The following is a 27,900-nucleotide window of genomic DNA, read 5'->3' on the forward strand; positions in this document are numbered from 1 at the left end:
CTCTCGCCCCAGCTTCTACCTCTCAGGACCTGCTTAGAAGCTTTGCCTCCGCTTCTTTTCCCAACCCACGCCAATCACAGTAATCTCGTTCCATTCCCAGGCCTATGGGAGGAAATTGAGGGCACAGGGTGAGGATTAGCTTTAAATGTCTCCAGAAAACACCAAGTAGGTACAGAGACGGGAACTGTTCGTAGGTATGCCACAGGAAAATGAGGGGAGAATGTGATGAGGGCATTGTAAGTATAGTTGAGTTAAACTAACAGGACACAGGAATGAAACTAACCTTGAGCATGCCACACAGATAGGAGACGCCACGGACACGTGAGCACAGAACAGAATATCATTTTATACCCTTGAACTTTGCTGCCCCATTGATCAGCTTGTGTCTACTGGAGTGGAAAAGAAAGGAAACGGGAAACTAGCGCGAAAGCTTGACTAGCATGAACCACTTCAAGTTAATATTCTAGTAATAAAAAGGATAAAAGCAACAAAGCCCTGTAACATATACTCACAAGGACTTCAACTTATCTTCATTTATGAGGAAGTTATTTAAAATCATAACCCAAGCATTTCAAACCAGAAAACTTAAAACATTTTAGGAATAAGTTATGACAAAACACAGAAGACAGGCTATAGCACACGATTGGTTCGAGCACATTGTACACAAAGACCATTGTCAAATGCTACGTGTAATATACTAGGACACAGAAAGCAGAATCACAGTTGGAGCATCTGGAAGGAAACTCACTTTTTGTTGTATATTCAGGCCGAGGAAAAGCCATTTTTCTTAACCAGTTTTCTGGCTAGAATGTTTAGTGCTAAAAACTCCTTATTCTATCAATAAGGAGTTATTTGAAAATATATATACAGTACTCTGTTTATTCCCTCTGAATTCACAGTGGTTATTGATTTGCCACCTTTTTCAAATTTTCAGCCCTAACATCTCTCCCTGCCCACTTTGTCACTTAATTCCTCCTATACGTGGTAACGTGTTTCTGAAGGTGGCTATATGATGAAATATTGCAACTCAGTTTCCTAAAAACTGCCAACAGTACCGAAAGAGCACTAAAACTGAAACCAGAAGATTTGAGTTCAGGTCCCAACTCTGCCTCTGTTTTGGCTATGTGACCTTCCGTCAGAACATTTAACCTTTTTCAGTCCCATTTTTCAAAATAACACCGAATCTAAATCAAATGAGCAAGTATTTACAAAAGCACTTTATTCCATAATAAAGTATGATTCAAAAGTGAAGAGTAAAGAAGTACATTTATTGAACACCTCCTAAATGGCAGACACTGAATTATAGGCATTTTATTTAAACCTGTCAGCAATTCTAGGATAAAACATTATTATTCTCATTTTAGCAGATGATTTGAAAGGCTTAGAGAAGTTAAATAACTTGCATTGGATTTTAGCTAATCTAGATTTGGGATGTGAATCCAGATCTTTCTCTGTCAAATCCAAACACCATATCATGCTATTACATTACCAACTTTTCTGTGAAAAGAAGTAATTTATGAAATGGTAACTGGATATTGCAATATGGGCAAGATGGCAAAGGCAACATGACCGTCTATGCCTCAAGCAGTGTGCATATAAGTCTGGAGGTGCATGGCTCATATCCCCCTTCTTGGGAGACCCTACCTGCAGGAAGGAGGTGAGCTGACAGCCTCCAGCTGCAGCACCTGTGACAGCCACCACAGCACTCGACCTAAGCCCCACTCTGGGCAGCCCCAGTCAATGACAACATTGCAGGGGTGCTAGAGCTGGCCATTTCTGCACGAAGAAGCACTCCCTGCTGGGTGGTCTTCCTTCTCCCTGTCCTTTCCTAGGTGCCAAACCCACATCACAGTCGAACACTCTCCCCGCCGACTCCTGCTCCCTCACCCCTCACCTCTCACGAGCACTAGGCCCAATAGATTTCTTGTACTTCTAACTTTATCTTAGTATCTGCTCTCTAGAGGACTTGACTGTCCAAAACAAACATATAATACACTTTAAATGTACTTATGGTTGCTTCATTTCACAAACGACATAGCTTTAAAAAAAATGCATAGACGATAAAGGATACATACTGGATGGAATTACAGTGAAGAGAAATTATGAAAGAAAACAGAAGCCACGGTTTCAGATGAGTGTCCCAGTAAGGAACCATACAGTCTTGCGTTGTTACTAGACAACAGACCATCACCTTCTCAGTAAGTTTCTCAGCTAACCAAGCAAGGCAAGAAACATGGTCGGTTACAATTTACAATGTCCATTTCCTTAAAAAAAAAAAAAAAAAAAGGCAAACACAAGTGCAAATGCAAGTGTTTGAGCCTAATCTTGAAGGAAGGTTTGACAAGCAAAAGTGGGAAAGAGCGTTCCAGGGAGAAAGTGTGGTGAGATGTGTTCCTCAGAAGAGTAAGTAAGCTGTTTTGCTTCATTAATTCATTTAATAAACATTTGAGCACCTGTCCTATATCCACACGGGACAGTACAGGCTCATGAAAGTGAGAACTATATACCCAGGTGCTCAGTAACCATGACTTACACACAGAAGGGGCTTGATGAATGAACTCTGTGAGTTAGCGAATAAATATGTGCAGTGCACTATCAGGCGCTCGGCATATGACCCTCACAGAATACAAAGACAGAAACGTAAAGAATACGAAGTTATTAAGAACTATAGTCAAGGTTTCCCAATAATAAAAGATACCATTTGTTGAGGCTGACAGTGGCCCCCATTGTGCTGATGCGTGGGTGTGGCAGGCAGAATAGTGGGCCTCAAATACACCCATGTCCTAATCCCAGGAGATGTATGTTGCCTTACATGCCAAACAGAACTTTGCTGATGTGACCAAGGGTGCAGACCTTGAGATGGGGAGATTTTCCTGCATGAACACAATAACCTCAATGTAATCACAAGGGTCCTAATATGGGAAAAAGGACGCAAAGTCAAACACCTTGTGTTTAGCCCACATTGGACTTTGGACCTCCAGAACTGTACAATATGAAATTTGTGTGGGTTTAGGCCACCGAGTCTGTGATGATTTGTTACAGTAGCAACAGGAAACAAATACAATGGGCTTCACATGCATTATCACATTTTCATATTCTATAAACCTATGAACTATTGTTTTCCTTCTGCAGATGAAGCAACTGAATTTCACAGAGGTTAAATAACTATCCCAAGGTTTTGCAGCGAGTAAAAAAGACAAAAGATTTAAAATATCTCAAAAGTTGTTTTAAATACTTACATAGTGAAATGATATTTTGGATATATTGAGTATATATTTAAATTAAATATTAAAATTAATTTCACCTAATCTTTGTTGCTTCTTTAAAAAACTGACTTCTAGAACATTTTAAATAACGTCTGTGGCTTGCATATAATTCTAATGAATACTGCTGGCCTAGAATCTCATTCTCAACAGTTTGGATTTTATCACCCATCTTTGGACTTTTTTGAGCAAGAGACATGTGCTTTAGGGAATATAATGCGGGAAGCAGGTTAGAAGGTGGCTTGAAAAACACTGTCCCTGGTTTGCTGACCAGCTGGAAAGTTTTAAGTGTGGTCTTGGGAAGAGTTGATAAAGGTTCACATCAGTCTGAAAACACACTTCTCTCCTTTGAGGAGTTTACAATCTAATCCCAAATAGGGTTAAAATCCAGAGAAATGGCCTGAAATAAAATGGTTTTGTTAGGCTAATTTGCCAAAGAGGGAGGTATATGCTGGAATAACTAACAGGAGATGTGGGGTTGCTGAGGCAAGACGCCAAGTTGGAGTGTTCTCACTGGTGGAGTTAGAGCCAATAGTAATAACAACAATAACATAGCTAGCATTTACTATGCCTATGCCTGTGCTTTATATATGTTAACTCAGTTAATCCTCAGGACAACTCTCTGTGGTAGACTTGTTATTATCATTCCCATTTGGCAGATGAGGAAACTGAAGCACAAAGAAGTTAAGTGGTAACTCGTCCAAGCTCGCATATCCAGTAAAGGCAGAACTAGGATCAAAACCGGAGCTACGACCCAACCCACATCTCCATTCAGATCTGGAGCAGTTTTGACTGAGCAGTGGAGACTTGGGGCTGTCAAGTTTGCAAGATCCAAGAAGGGAATGGAGGAGACAAGAGCTTCTCCTCCTGTTGGGAAACACCACAAGGAGGGAACTGAGAGAAGAGAGCTTCAGAAAAAAAGAGAGGAATTGGGGAGAGAGAAGGTAAAAGAGTGGGAAAAGACATTCTAATCTCAAAGGCCCTCCATTTCTATGAATCAAAGGAATAACTAAGGCAGAATTAAAAGCTCTGTTCCTCCCCCACTCAACTGCGCTTCAGAGATCTACCTGCCCCTCAGCAAAGAACTTCATACCTCTTTCTTATAGTAAGGCCAGTGATTGGTCATGTCAAGTTGGAGGCAGGAAATCCATCAAAAAGGGGCAGGTGTAAGCCCATTCTCCTGGGGCTCCATCCAAGACCAGCCAGCCGCAGGGCCCATCACCCCTATGTTACTAGGCAGAAGTGTCCTTGGTGAATGGCAGCTATGGAGAAAATGCCACACCCAAACTCACTCCCAGAAACAGGATACGGTGACACCAAATTTGGTGACACCAAAGGCATGACTGCCTTTCAGTTAGAAGGAAAAGTCATTTGAGACCCAACGAAGAACCTTTCCAGATCAAGTTTGCACTGGTAAGGAGTTTTGGTAGCGAGCAAAAGAAAACAAATTCAAAATAACTTTAGCCAGTAAGAAAAACTGAAATCACTGTGATACCTCCGGGCTTTGGAAAAAGTAGAACCAGGGCTGGAGACTCCGGCTCCCTGGCCTCCTCTAGGTCCTCTTGCATCTCTTTTGCTTTTCTTTTTTCTCACCACGGAGCACCTTTCTCTGATTTCCAGACCATGTAGTAGGAAATGACCATCTATAGTTCCTAGGGTTATCTGTTGTAAGTCCGAGCATCCAAGGAAGGGATTAATAAAGCTGACTAAATGTCGATTTGCTTTCTTTTAATCACATGCAGCGACAATTCTAAACAGGGTCAGTAATAAAATATTCTTCTCTGCGGGACCCAACTGCTCCACAGCCACCGTTCCTCTTCACCACAACTGACAAATGTAAATAAGTATTGACTGATTCAAAAATAAATACAAGTTTCTTTTAAAAACATAAAAATTAAATTATTTTCATAATAGGGATGAAGAGGGAGAATTTGATAGGTAAATTGAACCAAGATCCTTTAGAGAGAAGATAGCCTGTAGTGAGGAATTTAAAAAAGACTACAATTGGAGTGTGACAGTCTGAATGTGGTAATAATATATACTCATTATGTTTGCTGATTTAATGTCCTTTGCTGATCATTTATACTGTTAACGTAGCTTTAAATAAATGGGCCTGTATCTGTTTTTCTTCCTCTAGTAATTACCGTCACCTGTCTAAAAACCTGCTTCATCATTCAGTCACTCAGGGACCTAAAAAAATGTTGCAGTTCAGGTACAACCACAATATGTTATGAGAGACTTTGTTCAGTTTGACTTGATGAATCACCAGTCAGGTCCTAACAGAAAACACTGGCATTTTCCCAAGTGAATCCAAATATAATTTTACACAGGGCATCCTAGCTCAGTGTGGGGGTGCGGAGGGGTGTGATGTGGGAGAGTGGAGCATCAGTCCCTTCCAGTCTCCTACACGTGGGTCAAATCCTTGAAAAGCCACCTTTCGATGGAAAATTACTGTCTTTTTATTTTTGAGGCAGGCAGGAGGAATGGTGTATGACTCAAGTTATGATTTTGCACCTAAGGACATTCTAACTTTTGAAGAAAACCCACGATCCAAAAATCCAAACGTTTAAAACAAGTTAACTAGGTTACTTGTTTCAGTAAACAAGTAAGAGGGACAAAGATGCGTCGATTTACAAAAGGGTTCAGCAGAGCTTTTAAACAACTATTCCCTTACATTTTCCTTATTGTGTTTCAGAAAGCTGTTTACACACTTCAGGAGTCTATTTTGTAAAGGAGGTTTTTAAAAAGTATTAACTCTGATGATACAAATCGTTTTTAGAAAAATTGAAAAATGTATTTAAATATAAAAATCATGCATACTCCCAGCGTCAACACTGTCACCATTCTGGTATACATCCTTGCAGTTTGTAAAAACACCCTACGTAGACCGGTATACGAAGTGTGCATATGTTTATAGAGTTTGTATTGTAACCTCTTGGGCCCCGCGGCGCAGGGGCGGCCATCGCGGAGGTGTGTGCGGGGCTCAGCTCCCGCTGGTCCTTCTGCCCCACGCCCGGCAGCCGGGCTCCTGCGGGCTCGGGACGCCCCCTCCCTCCCTCATCTGCGCCACCTCCTTAAACTTTCCAGTTTCAACCACAGACAGTGTCTTAGGCATCTCGTTGGCTCCAGCCCTCCCACTTTGGCCTCAAAACACCAAACATCTCCTAAAAGCAGCCGTCACGTGGAACCTGGAGGCGGAAGGGCCCCAGCGGCGCGGGGCAGCGCGCGCTCCTGCGTGGGCGCGGCCCACTCGCGCCCGCCGCGCGCGCGCGCACCACTGCGGACGCGCGCCCCCTTCGGGCGGAGACGCGCCAGGGCAAGCGCGCGGCCGCGGGCCCCGGGCGCCATTTTGGAGTCGGAGCCCGGGCGGCGGTGCGGAGGCTCTGCGCGGTGGCGGGGGCTCGCCGAGGAGCTCCTCACGGCGCGCGTGGGCTCGGGGGAAGGACGCGGACGGCGCGGGCCTGGGGAGGAAGGCTTCTCTCGGCGCAGCCAGAGCCGCAAAGGTGGATCCGCATTGGTGCCTTGCGCGGGACCAGCGTCTCGGATGCGGGCGGAGCGCGGGGGGCCGCGGCGGCGGGAAGCCGACGCGCGGGGCCCGGGGGGCCGCATGTGAGAGCCGCGGAACCAGCCGCCGCCACCCCCGGAGCCCGGCGGCAGCAGGTAACGGCGGAGGGTTAGTGCCCGAGCCCCGCTGCGACGGCGGGACGGGGCGGGTCGGCCGACGGCGGGGGGCTGCGGGGGCGCGCGGGGTTCCGGGCGCGCGGGGTTCCGGGCGCGCGGGGGCCGCCCCTCCGAGCGCGGGCGGGGCGCGGCGCTCACACCCGGACCGGCTGGGGGCGTTTCCCCGCTCGCCGGCTTCAAACCATGTCAACAAGGCGTGGCGCGTGTGCGGGGGGCGCGGGGGGCGCGGGGGGCGCGGGGGGCGCGGGCGGCGCGGGCGCGGGCGGCGCGGGCGCGGGGGGCGCGAGCAGCCTCCCCGCGGCCCCGGCCGGGCGTTATTGTTCCGGGCAGGCCTTGAGGACAGGCGCCTTGGAGCCCGCGCCCATAGCCGGAGAAACGAGGGGCGTTAACTGCCCCAGCAGACGCCCAGGGGCGCGCGCGAGGTCCGTCCGCGAGGCGGCGCCGGGAGCGGGGATGCCCGGGCGCGGGGCCGAGGGGAAACCTTGGTCGCCGTGTGCTGAGCGGCCGCTGCAGGTGGGGCTGCCGGCGGGGATCGGGGGGCGGCCTGTCGGGCGATGGGCCTGCGCTCGCAGCTGAGGAGTGAGATTACGTCTGTGCTGACGGTACCCAGTGGCCCAGGTCTTGTAATTGGGCTTGTATTCTCCGTCATTCCTGAAATATTTATAAAAATGCCATTGACTGCCAGTTATCTACAAAGGACCGCTAGACAGACTCGCGCCAGTACGTGTTCCCCTACCTTCTCGTTCTGAGACTTAATCTCTCTCCGTGGCTTTATTTTTGTATGCCGGCCAAAGAATGCATCTTAATTCTGATAGTAAGTCAAAGCAGGACATAAATGGAAAGGAAATACGATGCCGAGGCAGGCTTTTGAGAGCTGAGTATAAATGGGCTTTTAAAATTACCAGAGTCCCTGATCCAGTGAGGGATAAGTGGTCTCTTGTGCCCTCTTTCACCTGACACAAGTGGGACTGCTCCTTTCAGAGGACGTGGAAATGATCACTTAGTTCCGTCACTCCCTGCGCTGCTTAATTAATCTGCAGTTTTTCCTCGTTGGTTTGCTTTTCGGTCCTTCATAGTTGTTACCTCAGTCCCTCACCAAACGCTCTCAGTGGCCCAAGTTGCATCAGTTATTTGGAGCCCGGAAAAGTTGCGTTTTGGAATTGAATTGCTGGAGCCCTGAGGAGGCCTGCCTGGTTTTGATGCTGTACAAAGTCACTTGGACATTGATTGTCCAGCTTCCTTTCACTCCTGTTAAAATATAATAGATGGTTCATTTTGACGCAAAGGCAGAGATAATCCATTGATGTAAATTCTTGGCAGGCTGGTGGGTGCTTTGAATTGTTTAACTTTCTCTACAGCAGAACTTCATGTGTAAATAGATGTAATAAAATACTTTCGAAAGCCATGTCAATTTTTGCATGGATAAATGAGATCATCTTGGAAAAAATTGGCATTTAAAATTTTTATTAGATGCCCTCTGGGTGATCTTTTTTTTCATGCACAAATGAGGATAATACAGAGACCATTTTTATTGGTATTTGGGCTTAAGAGTTTTTTCTATTGCTGAATGTACTAGAATTCTGAAAAATTATAGTCATATTGTATATGGTAATGTACAGACTTTGTTTTGCTATTTATAAAGTAGTAAGTGCCTAAAATACACTTTGGTGATCACATAATCTTATATCTAAATGAAGTGTTGCATACTTCTTTTTAATATGTCAACTTTTTCCTCCCCTCCTCTTGGAAAGGTACCGAAATATACTTTATTTAAAACAGTGTGGTAATAGATAAAAGAAAGTATCTATTAGGATCAGCAAAGTATTAGTAAAGATAATTGTATGAATAATACTGTCATTTTATTTTCAATTATATGTCCATATATTCTAAAGTAAGATGAATCATTTCATCTTTAAATTGGATAGTTCTGGTTTTAGATGACTTCTCCAGAAAGAGGAGGAGATCAGCATTCTATAATGAGGAGTAGAAGTTATAAAGATGGCTTCATTCTTTTTCCAACCTCTGTTATCTCAAAATTTTGAAGAGTTTTAGACAGTCAGAAGAGAAATTATAAGCCCTAGGTAGCAAACTCTTTGTTCTTTGACCCAAATTTTGTATGCTAAAATTAAAGTAAGCCTTCAGAATAAGTTAAAGAAAAACAGGTCATAATGACAGTGTTATTTCAACCTCTAGTGGGACATTATTACTGGGAGAGAGATTTTAAAATTAAGATTACATTGTAGATTATACTACTCGTCTCTAAACATATTTTTAGAAAAGTGTTCTTAGATTCACACGTAAATTTTAGTCTTCTGTGAAACTACCCTCTTGCCATCACCTCTGTCATTGTTTTCTTCCTTTATTTCCCCCTGCTATTTCAATAGGATATACACCATTTACTTAGGTAGAGCAGTGAGGAAAAGGCAGTTTATTGCACATGTGCTAAATCCTCCTGAGCTGATTTTAATGGCATGAAGAGCAGGGGTCTCTGCCATTGTTTCCCTCCAGCCCCCAATCCTTTTTCACAAATTTTGCTAGCTACTGGGTAGAGAATCTGCAAAGACTTTTTTGGTTAGGAGTCATACATATGCACATCCTTTGTTCCACACTGGAATCAGAAATTCTTGTCTGCTGATGTGCCAGAAAAAGAGAGTTGGAGCCACAAGCTATCCTTTTCAAAAGTTCCTATGACTCCAAATCCAAACCACCACCTTGCTAGAACTGCTTTCTAGAGACATAAGTATTGCAGGCTCTAAACTAAATAGAGGTACTACTTAGTGGTCCCCACTTAGTTTAGAGCCTGTGATACTTATTTTTCTAAGTAACAAGTCAAAACAATTTTATCTGATTTACCTTTTTACCTGATTACAACGTAATTCATTGACATTAAAAGAAATACATAAAATATAGAGTCATATTGGCAAAAAAAACGCTGTAATTGCACTATTAATATGTTACAATGCAATTAACTGTTATAGTTACTATATTAATGTGGTGAATCTACTTCCAATGTGTATTTCTCATACATAAGCTTCTTCTGTTCTTGCCCACTCTCACACACACTTCTTTTTAAAACAAAAATAGGATCATTTTTCCTATTTTTAGTGTGTTGTGCACTTTAATGTCTTTAATGCTGGACTGCTTTCCTATACCTGAGTTGGACTGCATTACTGTACCTGAGTTCAACAGTCACCTATCTCCTTTCAGAAGTCCTAGTGCTTTTTATTAAATTCCTTCAAGAACTCTATGTGTTAATTATTTTCATTTTACAAACTGAAACACAGAAAGGTCAAGTAATTTTGTTCATGGCCACATAACAAGTGAGGTAGAGCCAGGATTCAAACCCAGGGAGCTTGATTTCAGAGCCCATCCTACTCTTTTGCAACAAAAGGACTATTTTCAAAGAAACAAATGGAATGAAGGTAGTACAAATACATGCAATAAATACTTACAATTCAGAAACAACTTGGGGAAAATACTGCAATAGTAAGTGATGTGTTGGAAGAAGAAACCACATTCCAGGCCAAATATTGCATAGTAGGGATGAGTTTGCTTATTTTTAGCAGAGATTGGTTCTGACAGTAACATGTATCACAGACTTAACGTGGAAAGATCTGTTGGCTACTCATTTCAGTTCTTCTCTGGAGGTTCATGGGACTCTGGTTTGCTTTGAATTCATGAACTCAAATATAGCAGATATCCTCAGTTGACTTTCGAGAAACTTTTGGGAAGTGTCACTGTAGGTTCTCTTTTATATTCCTTTTAGTTAGTTGACTACAACTTTTGAAATATAAATTCTTGGTTTAGTTTCAAAATGATGATACTTTTTCCCCAAGTAAGTAAGTAAGTAAGTAAGTATAGTATACAAATGTTTGAAAACTCCTGTATAGAATTTATAAAATGATAGGTGGTCTCCACTGAAATTTTTCATTACATTTTGTTTTGATATTCTCCTGGAATTACTGGTTTGGTTCTTTCGACATGTTTGTGTTTACAAATACATATATACACATCTCAGTGACAGAAGAATGAATTTTGGATTTAGTTCTATTTAAAAGTTAAGTATGAAAAACGTTACGCATTTTTTTCTAAATAGGATGAAACGAGGAGGAAGAGATAGTGACCATAATTCATCAGAAGAAGGTACTGCAGAGAAATCCAAGAAAATGAGAACTACAAATGAGCGTTTTCAGACTTGTGATTGGGGTAATCTCCTGCCAGACATTATTCTCCACGTATTTAAGTATTTGCCTCTTCTTGACCGGGCTCATGCTTCACAAGTTTGCCGCAGCTGGAACCAGGTATTTCATATGCCTGACTTGTGGAGATGTTTTGAATTTGAACTGAATCAGCCAGCTACATCTTATTTGAAAGCTACACATCCCGAGCTGATCAAACAGATTATTAAAAGACATTCAAACCATCTACAGTATGTCAGCTTCAAGGTAATACTTTAAATTCTTTTAAAAAATGAAGCATATTTAGTGGCTTTTGTATCCTAATCAGTACATCTTCTCATATTTTTGAAATATTGCCTTTTCTAGGGAAAGTACTTAAAAGATTTAGAATTATCGTGTACCTTAGAAGCTGTCACAAATAACATTGAAGCTAAACTACTCCACTTTATTATAATTATTAATTTCTTTCAAAGTAGAGCACTGAGAATAAATCATTGACAAAAGCTGTTAATCACGTTGAATTATTGTGAACAATTTGAAGAAGAAATATACAATAAAAATTTTTAAATGTGCAGATTATGATTGACTAAAACTTAATTGTTATTTCTATCTAATAGGAACTGAGCTTGCTTATTGATGGCTTTATGACATGGGGTCTTCAAAGAAAAAGGAGACAGAGAAATTTATGTAAAAGGTTTAGATGAATATATTTTAGAGAGAAATACAAAAATGTACGTGGAAGAATGCCAGAAAGAACTTTTTTTTCTTTTCATTGCTGGAAGGGACATACTGGAAATCACGCAGTGATGAAATAAATGAAGTGGGGTGGCTTTTTGAGATGTCCAGAATAGTTCAAGGAATCACAGTGGTTTGTATGAGTACAGAAGAGTGTAATGTTTTGTTCTGGGGATTAATAATGGATTATGGGCAAGTTTACTAAATTCTTAACACACCTGATAATTATTATTCAAAAGTAATGCATGAATAGCTGATTTACCTGTGTCTAGCAATTGTTAAACAGGTCAAGTTAAACCTAGATAAAGCAATAGTTCTTAACCCAGAGTTCCTTACCAAAACTAAAGTCTCGTCTGCTCCCAAGAATGTCATTCCTTCTTAGATGGAATGTTACTCACCTATCGGTGTCCAAGGAGGAGGAAACACCTGGTGAGGGGAATGGTTGAATATTATGGCCTCCTTCCCACAAAAATGCATAAAGACACTTAGGTCACTGGGGTAGGATTGCTAGGTTTAGCAAATAAAAATAGAGGAAGCCTAGTTAAATTTGATTTCAGACAATTAACAAATATTTTTTATATAAATATGCCCCATGCATTATTTGGGACACACTTAATACTTATTTAATTAGATGTCTTATATGTTACCTAGTAACCCTAATGAGGGACAAGGATAGGGTAATGGCAGAAGGATTGAAACTCCTCAGGTGCTGTTTCTCCCCCACATCCCCATGAAGAAACCTGAAGAGCCTTCCCTTTGGTTTCAGTCATCTTTGAGTTGCTGAGAGCGTTCTAATGCTCAATACTATAAAAAGATGAGTACAAGACATTAATCTTACAGGTCTAACGACTACTTCCATCCTGTGGATTGGCTGGGTCGGTATTAATCTTTTATAGCCTTGTGGCACTATTCAGCTGTGTCCAACTTGCATAACCCTCACAAAACCATTTGTGCTATAAATTTAAACATTTTTATTTATTTTGCTGGGGAAATAATTTTTGATTTGCAAAATGAGCCACATCACAGGAATCTTTTGTGCTCTCTTGATAATACATTTAATTCATCACTGACTATAGGCCAAAGAGGCTTATAGTTAGTTATTAGTGTAGACAGTGGTTCTCAAACTTTGTGTTCATCAGAACCACCTAGGGTGCTTGTTGAGACAAAGATTGCTGGGTCCACCCCCAGAGTTTCTGATTCAGGTGGTCTGGATTGGACATGAGAATTTGTGTTTCTAGCAAGTTCCCAGGTGATGGCGATGCTGCTGGTCCAGGGACCACACTTTGAGAACCACTGGAGCAGAGAAACTTAGTCAAAGGGTAATATTAGGTTGGTGCAAAAGTAGTTGCGGTTTAAAAGGTTAAAAATAATAGCAAAAACCGCAGTTACTTTTGCACCAACCTAATACTTAAATAGCTCTGAAACTTTAATATAGATCAGTATGTCAGTTGTACAACCTTCAGGACATCTTTGGTTAAGCTGATGTATATTAATCTGGACTACGATGCTTTTTAGCCCAGAGAACAACTTCCTTTTTGGTAAAAGAGCTCTTTACATCCTTGAGGAGTTTTTTGGCCACCTTTTTCCCAGGAAATATCTATGCAGAAGAGCAGATACTTCTCATTTGGTTCAGATTTTCATGCTTGACTGGTTGGAGGCCCTCATTGTACTTCACATTCATTTTTTCATTAATAACATTAATGATGAATCCCAGGTTGTGATTCACTTGAACCTTCTGATTACTCATTCAGTTTCTGGAGTCTTGAAACGTGTACCTTAGACACTGCATTTATATGTATGATTGGATCTGCTAACAAATACTCGTAAAATTACTTTTCGTAGATAAATTCATGCATCCCATTATGTTATTAGTCAGTTTGAAATAAATCAACTTAAAAGCCAGGTCCTTTGAAGATTAAATATATATCTTACAACAAAAGTTAAGTCTTGACAGTTGCTCTTATAATTTCTCAGGTATACTCAGAAAAGACTGATGTGGTATGTGAGGTTGGGTGATTGAAAAAAATCTGTATTCTTTAAATTATAATGCAGTAAGCTAATAACTATATTTCTTGGCTTTTATAAAGTTAAGATATGCACAGAGAAATACAAATATATCCGTGGGTAAATGATGTTTTCTCTTCGAAGGTGGACAGCAGCAAAGAATCAGCTGAAGCAGCTTGTGATATATTATCGCAACTTGTGAATTGCTCTTTAAAAACACTTGGACTGATTTCAACTGCTCGACCAAGTTTTATGGATTTACCAAAGGTATCTTGCTGGTTTTGTTTTATTAGCTGTTACTGAGAATTCCGTCGAAACCCTACCTGTGTCTTGTACTAATGATGGGAGTGCAAGAAAAGTAGTATATATAAAATGAAAAACCCGTTACTATTTAGAATGCTAAGCAACAACAGATTTTTTAAATCTTTTCTTTTTTCTCATCCTTGTGTTTCTTCATGGGTACAGTTGCAGAGTGAATGAGTTTGACAAAAAAACAAAGAAAAACTGAGAAGCAAGCATATTAGAAAAAAGACATACCGATGCTCCTTTTTGGACTTTTAGTGCAGATTGGTGAAATTATAATCAAAGGAAGTAGACAATGCCAGTATTGAAAGTAGTTATAGCTGCTTATGGAAGCTTCTGGTAAGGGTGTAAAGATGTATTCTTGAGCCAAGTCAGTATCAGTACAACTTGGACTAATTTACAGATTTTATTTAAAGAAAACTTGGTGAAGAGTTAATTTATATCCATATTGATGTTCTAACATGATCCTACATGTAATTAGAAATAGTCTCTCTCTCTCTCTAATAATTATTCTCTTAAAATAAAAGAGTAAGAGCTGTGCATTTTTAGAAAGGCAACTAATAAAGGCCCTTGAGTATGTTGGCTAATGTTCAGTAGGTTAGTGTCCAAAAATCACGTAAAAGGTTTTCAGAGTATACCACCAACTAAAATGTAGACATCCCTTTAAAATACCTAAGAGTTTAATTTACTAGGATGATTCAGGAGGAATCATCCTAGTAAATATTTAGTGTATTTATTTAGTGTTAAATATGATATTTAGTTTAAATACAATGTTTAGTGTTCTATTTAGCGTATAACATACACTAAACTGAGTGTTATAGTCCAAGTGGTTCAATGGGATATCAGGAACAAATGTATCACCAGTAACAAAGTCTTAATTGATTTTAAAAAGGACCACTAACTGTACATTTCAGATAAAATGTTCGCCTGGTGTGTAAAATAAGGGAAATGGGCAATCTGTTCGTTTCAGTATTTTAAGATTCTAAGTACATGAGTTACTGTTGTTCTCAAACTTAATGTGCATAAAAATCATCTGAGGAACTTCTAAACTTTGGATTACTACACTTATTCCAGTTTTCCCTTCCTAAGAGCAGTCCAGTCCTAAGGCGGTTCAAGGACCTCACCCTAGCAACACCAAGCTACGTGGTATTGGTAGTACCTCGTTCAAGCTTGATGTGGGAAATGAAATGTGATGAATTGATTTTTTTTTTTAATGTACATACCATAGTTAAAAAAACACATACATATGCTGTGTATATAAAACATACCATATTAAAAGGTATTTTGAACATAATTTATTTTTCTCTTATTACTCAGGATTATTATAATGCATATTTACCACTGGTACTATGCTTATATGTAGCAGTTTTGTGTTTGGGAACTATGGATGTATCTAGGACTGTTTCCTTCCTTGTTAAAGGGGCCTAGGATGCTTACAGTATTTTTCTTTTTTTTTTTTCTTTTCCTGTTACGGCTTATGTAGCTATTGAGTAGGATATTCCTATATCTTGGAAATCCTGGGAGAACCAAAGAGAACCGGAAAGAAGTGTGTTTGAGCAGAGCTAAACCTGAGAGAAATGGGAAAAAGAAGGCAGTGATGCAGTCATGAGTATACTAATGAAGAAATGTGATTAAGATATAACTGAATTTGATATTAAATATTAGGAGAAAGATGTTCACATTTAAATAGTAAAACAGTTAATCAAAATTTAAGTAGTTAACCAGTTACTTAATTATAGTAGGGAAAAAGTAAGCTAGGGAATGTGATCAAGAACATAGTTTTTTATTGTACAGTTTGACCCTTGAACAATGGAAGGGTTGTGGCATCAACCCCCAAGCAGTCAAAAATTCACATGTAACTGTAGTAGGCCTCAGCATACGCGGACTCCCAGTCATGGATCAGACATAGCTGACCCTTGAACAACACAGGTTTGAGCTGCGTGGGTCCAGTTGTATATGGATTTTTCAGTTTTCCGATAGGCCTCTTCCCTTACTCTCCTGGATCCTTTGTCTATTGGTTATGGCTTCTTAGTTCTTACTATTCAGAGTTACATACTTTGGCCATGCTTCAGTTGCTGTTTCTCTACGGTGGTTCCTTTAGGTCAGATTCTCTGTCCAAGTGATACTTAGTATATGTGTATAATAAATGGAATGATATGGTACATTTGTGGAAAAAGTACATTGAAATAAAACAGGCTTGAAAATACTATACATAGTTAACATATTTAAAGGCATTTTAAATTTGGAATTCTATTTAGGTAGTATTTTTATTATTTTAGAATCAGACTTGGTATGAGCTTCTATATTCCAAATGAGTCTTTCCTAGCTTCTGAGTTGATTGACTGTTATTTTAATTTTTAATGATTATTCTAATAGTTACTATTTCAATGGTCATTACTATCATATCACAAAATATTGAGTATTGTAGTTCAGTGTTATCAAACACTAGGGTTTCCAGGTAAGGTGACGTGGAGGGTCTGAGAAGTATTTTCATCCTGAATTCCAGAATTCCCTTTTTTTACTAAACCATGATTGTTGTGATTTAGAGACACTAATCCTGAGGCGTGGTGTCTTTTTTTTCCTCCCACAGGTAAAAAGGCTCTTCTCCAAGATGGCAGATAGTCAGCTCTTTTTTACCATACTCAGAGTGAAGGGATGCTACCCCTAAAACAGTTACAAAATACATCGTTAGGGTTCAGATGAGCCATGTATGTATTACAAGACACCCCTTGAATTCTTATTTGTAAAATTAAAACGTTCTATTTGTTTTGCTTTTCAGTCTCACTTTATCTCTGCACTGACAGTTGTGTTTGTAAACTCCAAATCCTTGTCTTCGCTTAAGATAGATGACACCCCAGTAGATGATCCATCCCTCAAAGTCCTTGTGGCCAACAACAGTGACACGCTGAAGCTGCTGAAAATGAGCAGCTGTCCTCACGTCTCTCCAGCAGGTATGTTGTGTTTTGCCAACATTTTAGTGAAAATATTGATGTGTTTAATCAAATGAAGAAAAACTGATCATTAACCTTGAAGGTAGGTTAGTGATTATTTCACTTCTTTTGCATAAAGGTATTTTTAATGTCAGTACAATAGCATAAATTCTGTAGCATTGACATTTCAAACTTATTTTCTTATCTTTTTATTTGGCAATTTGTGTCCAACCTGTGCTAGAAAACGAACAAAACAAAAAAAAAGGGAAAAGACAATATGAGGTCTGCCTGAGGTGCCCTTATAGATAAAACTGAATTTTCTCTAATTGTAATTGAGCTAATGGTAGGTTTTTGAGTCAGTGCAATCTCATGATTGCTTTTCTTCTCACTATGTAAAGGAAAAAAAATTGTGCTGAAGTTGTTGCTTTATTGCAAGATAATGCTTTCCTAAGTTGAATTTTGGAGCCAAGAGCTCATCAAATGGGGCAATAGCATTATAGAAGCTCTTTCCAACTTCTCTTGTATAGATTTTTAAAATATTCTATATTATTATAGTTTAAGATCATTTAAATTCCAAATGGTTTGTATCACAAACTAAGTATAAACCTGTACTTCATATTACTCTGTGATGCTTCGCTCCTGACTCATTCTCCCACCATTGACTTCCCTCCCAGTCCTTTCACTGTGTTATTTGGGAAACCTGGTTTTAAGGGAGAGTGTTAAATCCTTGAGCTCTTTACAGAACACCTCCCACCTTTTTGACATAATTAAATCCTGGCTTTCCCCCAAGAAAATGATTTCCCTCTTCAGTGGAGGTTACTTGCTCATTTTCCGTCTCCCACATGCAGGATCTTGGTGATGAGAATTAGGTCTCTTGCAATGCAGTTGGCCTGTATCCACGGGTTCTTGGTTGCACAGCCAGGGATTCAAACAACTGTGGATTGAAAATACTGGGTGAAAATGTTACATTGTTTCTGACATGTACTGTGCACTTCGGCCTATGATGGTGACATCTGTACTGAACATGTACAGATTCTTTTCTTGTTACTATTCCCTAAACAATGCAGTATAACTATTTACACAAAATTTAGATTGTATTAACTATTATAATTAATGTAGAGATGATTTAAAGTATGTGGGAGGATGTGTGTCGATTGTAAGCAAATACTGTGCCATTCTATATAAGGGACTTGAGTATCTGTATAGTGGGGTGGGATGGGTGTGTGTGTGTTTTGGAACCAGTCCCCCAAGGATACCAAAGGATGACTATTTTCTTAGCTGCTTCTGCCACTTCTAGATTATCACTAAAGATGATAATCGAATTTAAGGTCAACTTTTACTATCACTATAGATTTGCTACGGTAGTAAGGTCCATACTTCATAGCTTCATGGTGTACAAGGTCTTTTGTATCCTGACCTCCCCGTCTCTTTAATCGTGTTTGCTACGCACACACATGCAGCTTTTACTTGAGCCCTATGTAACTACAATTCTTTGTACCTGTGTGTCATCAGTACTTTGTACCTTTTTCTCTGTCCCCTTCTTCATCTAGATAACTCCAGCCCAGCTTTCAAAATTCAGCTCATGTTCTGGTTTTATTCCTGTTTCCTCCTCCACTCTGGTTTAGATACCCACCTGTTGTTTTCATAGCACTCTGAACATAACTTGTAGCACTTAACCACACTGTGTGAGAGCTTTCGGGTCTCAGGTTTCTCTGAGACTGAGCTCATTCTTCCTATCGCGGTACATCCATGTACATTTATTTTTATTAAATATACACATCAATTCTGATAGTATACGGTAAGCTTGCTTGGTTTGATCTGATGGCTTTAGACTAGTTTTTCAGGAAGGGAAGAGAGGAGAAAGAGTACTTACAAGACTTTTTAATTTAAGAGTATAACAATAGAGGACTTTAAGATTAACATATTTGCATATTTTCTTTCCATATTTTGCACATTTGTACAATATCTTTAACTTGAAATTAAGGGCTGTTTTCTGTCTTTACTGAACATCTTATCAAACTTTTATCCCATTTCATAAAGTCCTTATAATTGTCTATTACTGGACGCCTAGGCACCATTTGACAATTGTGTATTACCTCTTTGATATCATACTCTTGATTTTCCTCCTTTCTCTTGATTTTTCCTACTGTTTCCTTTGCTGGTTTTTCTTTTCATTCCTTAAATTTTGATGTTTGACTGTGTTCTGTACTGAGTCCTGTTTTGTTTTACTTTGTAAACTCTGGGCTCTGTCATCATCTATGACTTCAGTTACGTTCTGTGTTAATACCTGCAGAGCTGTGTATTGAGCTGCTTGTGGCCCAGTGCGTCTAGAATGTCTCCCTGGTACTTCAGACTAATGAATTTCCTTGCCAGATCTCTCTTTCCCCCCTTTTTACTATCTCAGTGAATATCACCATCCATCTGGTTATCAGGAACCTGATAGACATCCTTGATTCCTCCTGCCCTTCCTTTCTACATTCCTTCAGTCTGGGAGTTCTGGTGACTCCATCACTGAAATATGCCTTGAATTTCTATGATGCCATAGAATGAATGTTTGTGTTGGCTCCCTCAAGCCAGTTCATGTGTTGAAGCCTGCATCCCCAGTGAGATGGTATTTGGAGGTGGGTTGGGAGGTAATTAGGTCATGAGGGTGGAGCCCTCATAAATGGGATTTGTGTCTTTTAAGACAGGATGAAAGCAATGATCTCTCTTTCTACTATGTGGAGAGACAGCCAGAAGGGGGCCATCTAAAGTCAGGAAGCATTCTGGCCCTCACCCAAACCCCACCATGCTGGCACCCTCACCATGGATTTCCAGCCTCCAGAACTATAAGAAATACATTTTATTGTGAAAGCTACCCCGTCAACAGGATTCTGTTAAGTAGCCCAAACCGACTAGGACACAGTACCCTTCTTCATCTCCACTCGTACTGTAGTCCGGGCCCCTACCATCTCCGTGCTGTACCCTCTGAACTGATGCTGAACTTGCAACCTTGCCCTTCTCTAATCTGATTTCCATGCTACAGCCACAGTAATCTTCCTAAAATATAAATCTGTTTTGTTTTTTTTTCCCTCCAGTTTCCTTCAAAACTTCTCACTATGCTTTGGATAAGATCCAAACTCCTTACCATGGCTGACAAGGTCACATGACCCGGGCCTTGCCTGTCTGTTGGGCTTCATCTTTTAAGATGTTCTCTTACTTGGATACTGTATATTGAGCTCCGGTCAGTTCTTAGAACGCTTGTCTTTTCTTCCACATCTCTGGCTTTTCACACAGGAAATACCGTTCATTTGCCTTCTCCACTCACCTTTTGTCCTAGCTTGATCCTTCCAATTCTGTAGGTTTCACTGTGTTAGTTCTGACAGATCTTCCCCAGTTCCCTTGTTAGGACTCCCACAGCATTCTTGTTTAATTATCTGCTGCCTTTTGTTAGGATCAGGATGTTTTGTTCCTGTTGTATCTTTACATATCAATACTTGACATGTACGACACTCATTAATTATCAGCTGAACTAATGAGCATTAGTTACTCGGTATTCTATCCTGTTGATAAGCCAACATTTGCCTTATAGTTCTTTTAAGAACTATAAGAACTATGAAGAACTATAAGAACTTAAGAACAAGAACTATGTGTTCTTGTTCCACATTTTTGCTGATTATTAAAATTAACTATTTTGGCATATAGCAGTTTGCTTCTATTAATTTCTTCCTTAAGACACTATTAAAAAGTGGAAGAACTAGGTCAGATCTTTTTTATGCTTCTTGCTGTGTTTTCTTCCAAATGAGTTGTATGAATCTATAACTCCACCAGCAGTGGATTTTTATACCAGTTTTGTAACAGCTTTATTGAGATACAATTCAGATACCGTATAGTTTACAACTTGGTTTTTAGCATATTGACTGAGTACTGCATCCATCACTGCAATCAATTTCGGAACATTTTTATTATCCCAAAAAGAAACCACATATGTCTTAGCTTTTACTCCCCCACCTCACCCCTCAAACCCTAATCCCAACCAGCTCTAGGCAGCTGCTAATCTTTCTATAGATGTGCTTATTCTGGACATTTCATATAAATGGAATCATACTATATGCGGTACTTTGTGACTGGCTTCTTTCCCTTAATGTGATGTCTTCAGGGTTCATCCATGTTGTAGAATGTATCAGTATTTTATTGTCAAATATTCCATTGCGTGGCTATGCTACATTTATCTGTTGACCAGTTGGTGGAAATTTGGGTTGTTTCCACCTTTTTACTATTATGAATAATGCTGCTATGAAAAGTCATATACAAGTTTTTGTTTGGACCTGGTTTAATTTCTCTTGGGTATATACCTAGCAGTGGAATTGATGAATCATAGTAACTCTGTTTAACCATTTGAGGAACTTCCAGACTGTTTTCCAAAGCAGCTGTACCATTTTACATTTCTGTTAGCAGTGTATGAGGATTCCAATTTTTCTACATTCTCACCAACCCTTATCTGTCTTTGATTATAGCTATCCTAGTGGGTGTGAACTGGTATCTCATTGTGGTTTTAATTTGTATTTTTTTAATGACTCAAATGTCTTTTCATGTGCTTATTGACCACTGTATACCTTTGGAGAGATTGCTATTCAGATCTTTTGCCTGTGTTTTAATTAGGTTGTCATTTTATTATTTAGTTGTAACAGTTTACCAGTTTTATTTTTGTCACTATTTTGTGTTAAATATTTAAACACTTGTGACTATGGATTAGTTTCTATTGCTGCATAACTAATAACTACACATTTAGCAGCTTAACCAACATTTATTACTGCTAAGATTCTGTAGGTATGGCTCAGCTGGCTGCTGTGCTTAGCCAGAGAAGCTCTGAATCTCTCTGACTTCCACTTCTGCGGCCAGCCAGAGAAAACTTGATTTTGCAGGGACTCATGCAGTTACATTAGGATCACCTGGGTAATCTTACTTGCGAGCCAACTGTGCTATGTAATGTGATAAAAGAAAAGGAGTGATAATCACATGCACAGGTTGCAGGGATTAGGGCATGCGATTTTGGGACCACTTTTAGAACTATGCCACAACTGTTTTTTAGTAATTATTAAATGATATCTCAAAGTTTCTTTTATTTGCCTCTTTGGTTACCATTTCCCATGTGTTTGTTTTTATATCAGGCTTTATGAGATTTCAAAGAACAAAGGTGTGTTCAGGTTACATTGGGAGATCAGGCTTTATTTTAAAGTATAGACATACCTTGTTGAGAACAGAAATTTTGCAGTGGCTGAATGGTGCAGTACAGATGTCTTTTAGTCCCTTTTCTGGTGACTCTCTTATACTGGTGATTTAGTTTATCTCCACTAATTCTATTGCCTGTGTTCTCCTCCCACTGCTAGAAAGCTTTTGGCTTATTGGTGGCCTCAGTCTTATCACACCTTACGTGGTAGTTAAGTGCGTGAACTTAAAAGACTCACTCATCACTGAGTCTCTGAGTTCCAGCTGTGCTGTCTTTAGATAGCTGCTTCAACTTCAAAATAGAAATAATATTTATCTAGATTTTTTTTAGTATTTGTGAGATAACATATCTAGTACCCAACATATCTACAACGAATAGTAGAGAATATGATGTGTATTTTGTTCTTATCCTTTCTAAATACAAGAATGAAATGGTTTCAGTGGATTATTTATCAAGTAGTAGTGCGTCTTCTATGCAGATTTCTTAGTAGGCCACTTTAGAGACCAGCTATTGACCTTTGGTAAATCCACTGCTGCCATAAGGGTTTGGGACAGTTTTGAAGCATAGTGCCCCAAGCATAAGAACCATTTAAAGAGAGCTTTAAAAGTCTTAATGTATATTTCCATTAATGTGAATTGGGTAGTTACCTTTTGACTCATTTATCTAATGGTATCTTGGTATTTTTTTCCTTATAGAAATTTTACAAGCTTATTATATATTATTAGCAGTTAAACTCTGCTCATTTGACAGAAATGTTTTTTTTTTATCAAATGTTTTATTTAGTTACAAAAATCGTATTTTATATGGTTTTTCCTTATTTTTGATTAAGATTAGGTTTTGAATTTCAAAAAATGTTCTTTGGCTTCTGTTGCAATGATCATGTAATTTTTCTTGCTTAACCTGTAAGTTTACTATTAATAATTTAAAAAAAAATGCTGTACATTACATAAACTTAGTCATGGTATATTTTAAAAGGATACAATTATTAGTAATTTGATTTTTCTGAGTTGATAAGTGAGCTTCATTTCTTTTTTAAGGTATCAGATTTAGAATTAGTCTCATTTTCTTGTAGACAAAATTAGTAATAGATTTTTAAATGTTTGTGACCTACTTTCTGCTACAACCATACAAGTAAATTTTAAATTGTATAGCTTTGTGCTAAGGGAAATGTTAAGATTTTCTTGTGGAACATGTACTTGATTAAATTTTTGAACAAATAATGAACTTTCACAGAAATCTGTAAATAATTAGGTCTTTTTTCTTCCAAGGTATCCTTTGTGTGGCTGATCAGTGTCATGGCTTACGTGAACTGGCCCTGAATTACCACTTGTTAAGTGATGAATTGCTGCTTGCTTTATCTTCTGAGAAACATGTTCGATTAGAACACTTGCGCATTGATGTAGTCAGTGAGAACCCTGGACAGACACACTTCCATACGATTCAGAAGAGCAGCTGGGATGCTTTCATCAGACATTCACCCAAGGTGAACTTAGTGATGTATTTTTTTTTATATGAAGAGGAATTTGATCCATTCTTTCGGTATGAAATACCTGCCACTCATCTTTACTTTGGGAGATCAGTAAGCAAAGATGTGCTTGGCCGTGTGGGAATGACATGCCCTCGACTAGTTGAACTAGTAGTGTGTGCTAATGGATTACGGCCACTTGATGAAGAGTTAATTCGAATTGCAGAACGTTGCAAAAATTTGTCCGCTATTGGACTAGGGGAATGCGAAGTCTCATGTAGTGCCTTTGTTGAGTTTGTGAAGATGTGTGGTGGCCGCCTGTCTCAATTATCCATTATGGAAGAAGTATTAATTCCTGACCAAAAGTATAGCTTGGAGCAGATTCATTGGGAAGTGTCCAAGCATCTTGGTAGAGTATGGTTTCCAGACATGATGCCCACGTGGTAAAGACCAGATGATGTAGGGCATGATGAATAGCACCTTAACTCGAAGCATATTGTATCATAATAAAAATTTATTTCCTGCAGTTCTGATGTAATTCTACTACTTTGTGGCACAGAAATTTGATACCTGCCTTGAATATATAAGGATTGTTTATTAAAAGACCCATGGGCCAGTTTTGGTGAGAAAACTTCATCTGTTTCTTTAGCTCATAGCATTCAAATCACAGAAAACTAAGAAAAAAATGTGGTTCTAAACTGAAAATAATAACCTGTTGTAAAGATTAAAAATTTTAAGGTCTGAAGGAACAAAACCTATATAATGTCCAAGAATTGAGTACTGATAGATTTTCCAAAATGTTATGTTGTCTATGCATTTTTTTAAAATGTAAACTTGACATTTTAGGGTCTTCAGTTATCCATACACCTGTTATAAGGTGTTTAATATAGCTCAGGAAAGTGAGCATTTTGTGAGAAAAATGTAGGATATTTCATATCTAATGAAAAAGATTGGTTTATTGTTCTCAAATGTTATAAAGCTGTTTAATGACGTATATAAATCGAACACTTTGAAAATTGATACATGTCACACAATGGTTATTATAGAAGGATAATAAACAGCCAGGATCATACTAAAAGAAAATAAACAGAAGGGTGGCAGTGTTTAGCTTTGTATACTTTTAGATTTACTCTGTAATCTGCTAAACCATATAAATTTCTGTTCTGCGGTATGTTACTATGTATGTGGCACTTGAGGCAGCGTATGTAAAGTAAGGAATGCTTCACCAGTTCTTGGTTTTTTTTTTTTATGTAAACTAGTTTTGAAGTGTTATACAATCATTAAAATGAAAAGCTTACCTATTTTAAAAAGCTAAATTGAAATAATTAAAGGTAGAACTTTAAAATGTTTAAAAAATTATTTCCATGAAAGATATTAGTCACCAGTGAATCTTAGTGATGGCTCCTTTTTTCCATTTTGGAATTATATAGTTATGTAAGTAGGATTTTCAAAAATTATAAAAGGAGCACCAGTGTACAGTTCAGCATAAACAGTAAATTTAAAAAAGGATATATTTAAGTTCATAATCATATTTTTGAGTAAAAGTTGCTCAGTGGACTGGAAAATTTTAATAGAAAAATGTCTGCAGTTTTGTGATTGTTAATTTGGTTAAACTAATATTTTATATTAAGTTACATAGCATTTTTTATTACTTATGAATAAAGGCAATCCATCCATTGTAGAATCTGTAAAAACATTAAGTTTTAGGCTACATTTAGTTTTTTTAGATATTATATAAACTTTGATTACGAGCACTAGTGCTTGTCAATAGTACCCTCCTAAAGGAAATTAGAAGTGATTTACCCCCAGTGGAATATATTAACGCTTGAAACCTTTACAAAGCATTTCATTACTTATGGAAGCTAACAGTCTTACAAATCTAATCTATTTTTAAAGTAGATTACCTTCCTAAGAATAAAGTAAAAGGTGATTTTCTACATAAATCATACTTTTTATAAGTGATGGTATTCTGGCCACATATAAATGAGAAGAAAAAAGGATGGTCCAAACTTGGAAATTATTATAATATTCCCCCCTCTTACTAAATAGTAAAAAACTTTGTACAAGAAATACCTGTGTTAGTGAATGAACCTTTTTCCCCTTGAACAACTTTTGGAAAATGGATTTGACAGTGCGTATTCAGTTCTAACCAAAGCTTTATTCAGAAATTTACTTTTTGTACAAATGGAATTATATAATGCTCGAAATACTTTGTCACTTTATAAGCAAAATGTATAACACTTGTTTATACTTGTAATCTATGTGTTAAATGCTTTTATCAGTTTAAGAATAAAGATAGTTACTAATGCTGTTGTATTACAATTTTTAAAAACTACCCTAACCTATATACTTGATTTAAAAACAAGTTAAACTTATAAATTTATGGTTTAAGTTTCAAATCTATAATTGATGTTTAACATTAAATAACATTTATAGAATGGCTTATTTGAAGATACAAGATTAGACAAATGTAATCTATTCTTGAAATAAGCTCTGATGCCTAAAGTGATAGTAAATTAAAAATTGACCATAAAATGTAAATTTATTCAAATTTTATAAAGAAAATGGTTATATTAAAAATAAAGAATAGGTTCTTTCTACATTTAGAATAAGAATTTATAAAACAGTTTATTTAGAAATAGAATTCTGAGACTTCTTGAACTCTGACAGCCTTTTTAGAGAGAAATGTATATCAATCCATATAATCAGAACAGTTTTTAAACTATTGAAATTACCTCCTTTCTTAACAGCTTCCCTAAAATAACTTCAGTTTACTTTGGTAATCTAGGCTATATTATCAAAAAACTTGCATGATCAAAAGTGAAATCAATTGATTGCATTTAAATAATTCATAGAAAAGCTTAGGATAGAAAGGGGAGGGGAATTGGTGTGAAGAATGCTCAAGTCTGAACTAAGTCCTTCAAGAAGCTGTCAGTAATCTCAACCCCCTACATAGCTGGGAACAATCTTTGCAATCTAGACTCCAGCAGCAGTTTATCTGTGGGGCTGGTTTTAATGTTACCAAGCTGCCAGAAAAAGTTTACCTGTTTGCTGACTCCCTACTTTCCTTTAAAAAGGAAAGAAATATAGAAAAAGACACAGAGCCTTTTTCTTCAAAGTAAATTAAGAGCTTACCTTAGAATAATTAATCCAAAAAAAGAATATATGATTAACATCCTCTTGTTTTAAAAAGGGGAGAAAATATAGAAAGTTTGTGGAGCAGGAGGCTACTTGAACAATAAAGGGTAAATATGAAGAAGATGAAGTCCACATCTTTTTTTCTTTATTTTATTTTATTTTTTTATTGGGGAAGGGGAACAGGACTTTATTTGGGAACTGTGTACCTCCAGGACTTTTTTTCCAAGTTAAGTTGTTGTCCTTTCAGTCTTAGTTGTGGAGGGTGCAGCTCAGCTCCAGGTCCAGTTGCCGTTGCTAGTTGCAGGGGGCGCAGCCCACCATCCCTTGTGGGAGTTGAACCGGCAACCTTGTGGTTGAGAGCCCACGCTCCAACCAACTGAGCCATCGGGGAGCTCAGCAGCCGCTCAACTCAAGGTGCTGTGTTCAATCTTAGTTGCAGGGGGCGCTGCTCACCATCCCTTGCAGGACTCCAGGGATTGAACTGGCAACCTTGTGGTTGAGAGCCCACTGGCCCATCTGGGAATTGAACCAGCAGCCTTAGGAGTCAGGAGCATGGAGCTCTAACCGCCTGAACCACCGGGCCGGCCCAAAGTCCACATCTTAAAGGTCCCAGAAAATTCATTTTCACCAAAGCAAATTATGAAACTAGACACTTCCTAATGTTTTTTTTTCTCCTGATTTATGAGGAGCCAGTTTTGATTGAGGGTTCCAAATCTTTAGTATTTATTTATTTTTCACCTTTTGACTATTCCTGTACCAACAAAAAGAGTGCCAAAAAAATGTATACGCATGACTTGTATTCATCTTTTGTTATCAGTATATATTGAGTATTACAATTTTAATACCGTTTTTTCCTTTCTTAAAATGTGTACATTTTTTTGGCACCCTCTATAGGGTATACTTACCTAATACTTAACCGTAATTAATTAATAAGGATATATTTATTGCAAAACCCTAATATAATTCAAACTTCAATAACATTGTTTATCTTAGA

General features: G+C 38.5%; 1 protein-coding gene across 4 annotated transcripts; it reads left to right on the forward strand.

Annotated features, from left to right (window-relative positions):
• The first annotated feature begins 6,576 nt into the window (after window positions 1–6,576).
• FBXL3 (F-box and leucine rich repeat protein 3) lies at window positions 6,577–26,077 on the forward strand. 4 transcript variants are annotated; one of them, XM_081046210.1, is made up of 5 exons: window positions 6,577–6,923; window positions 11,041–11,389; window positions 14,006–14,128; window positions 16,944–17,115; window positions 23,572–26,077. In XM_081046210.1, exons 2-5 carry the CDS (start codon window positions 11,042–11,044, stop codon window positions 24,213–24,215), a joined length of 1,287 nt encoding a protein of 428 aa, XP_080902336.1. In that variant the 5' UTR covers window positions 6,577–6,923; window position 11,041; the 3' UTR covers window positions 24,216–26,077. The 4 variants fall into 4 exon arrangements, with proteins under 4 accessions (XP_080902336.1, XP_080902337.1, XP_080902339.1 ...); XM_081046211.1 differs by having other exon boundaries at window positions 6,583–6,766; XM_081046213.1 differs by having other exon boundaries at window positions 6,592–6,766; window positions 11,041–11,245.
• The last annotated feature ends 1,823 nt before the right edge of the window (window positions 26,078–27,900 follow it).

The sequence above is a fragment of the Rhinolophus hipposideros genome (genome assembly GCF_964194185.1).
Source record: "Rhinolophus hipposideros genome assembly, chromosome: 4".
In the NCBI taxonomy this organism is placed as follows: domain Eukaryota; kingdom Metazoa; phylum Chordata; class Mammalia; order Chiroptera; family Rhinolophidae; genus Rhinolophus; species Rhinolophus hipposideros.

Excerpts from the sequence above, each read along its gene's own strand:
- FBXL3 (XM_081046210.1), top strand. The coding sequence starts at position 11,042 with ATGAAACGAGGAGGAAGAGATAGTGACCATAATTCATCAGAAGAAGGT. Across the intron at positions 11,390-14,005 it reads TACAGTATGTCAGCTTCAAG|GTGGACAGCAGCAAAGAATC; the intron begins GTAATACTTTAA and ends TTCTCTTCGAAG. Across the intron at positions 14,129-16,943 it reads GTTTTATGGATTTACCAAAG|TCTCACTTTATCTCTGCACT; the intron begins GTATCTTGCTGG and ends TTTGCTTTTCAG.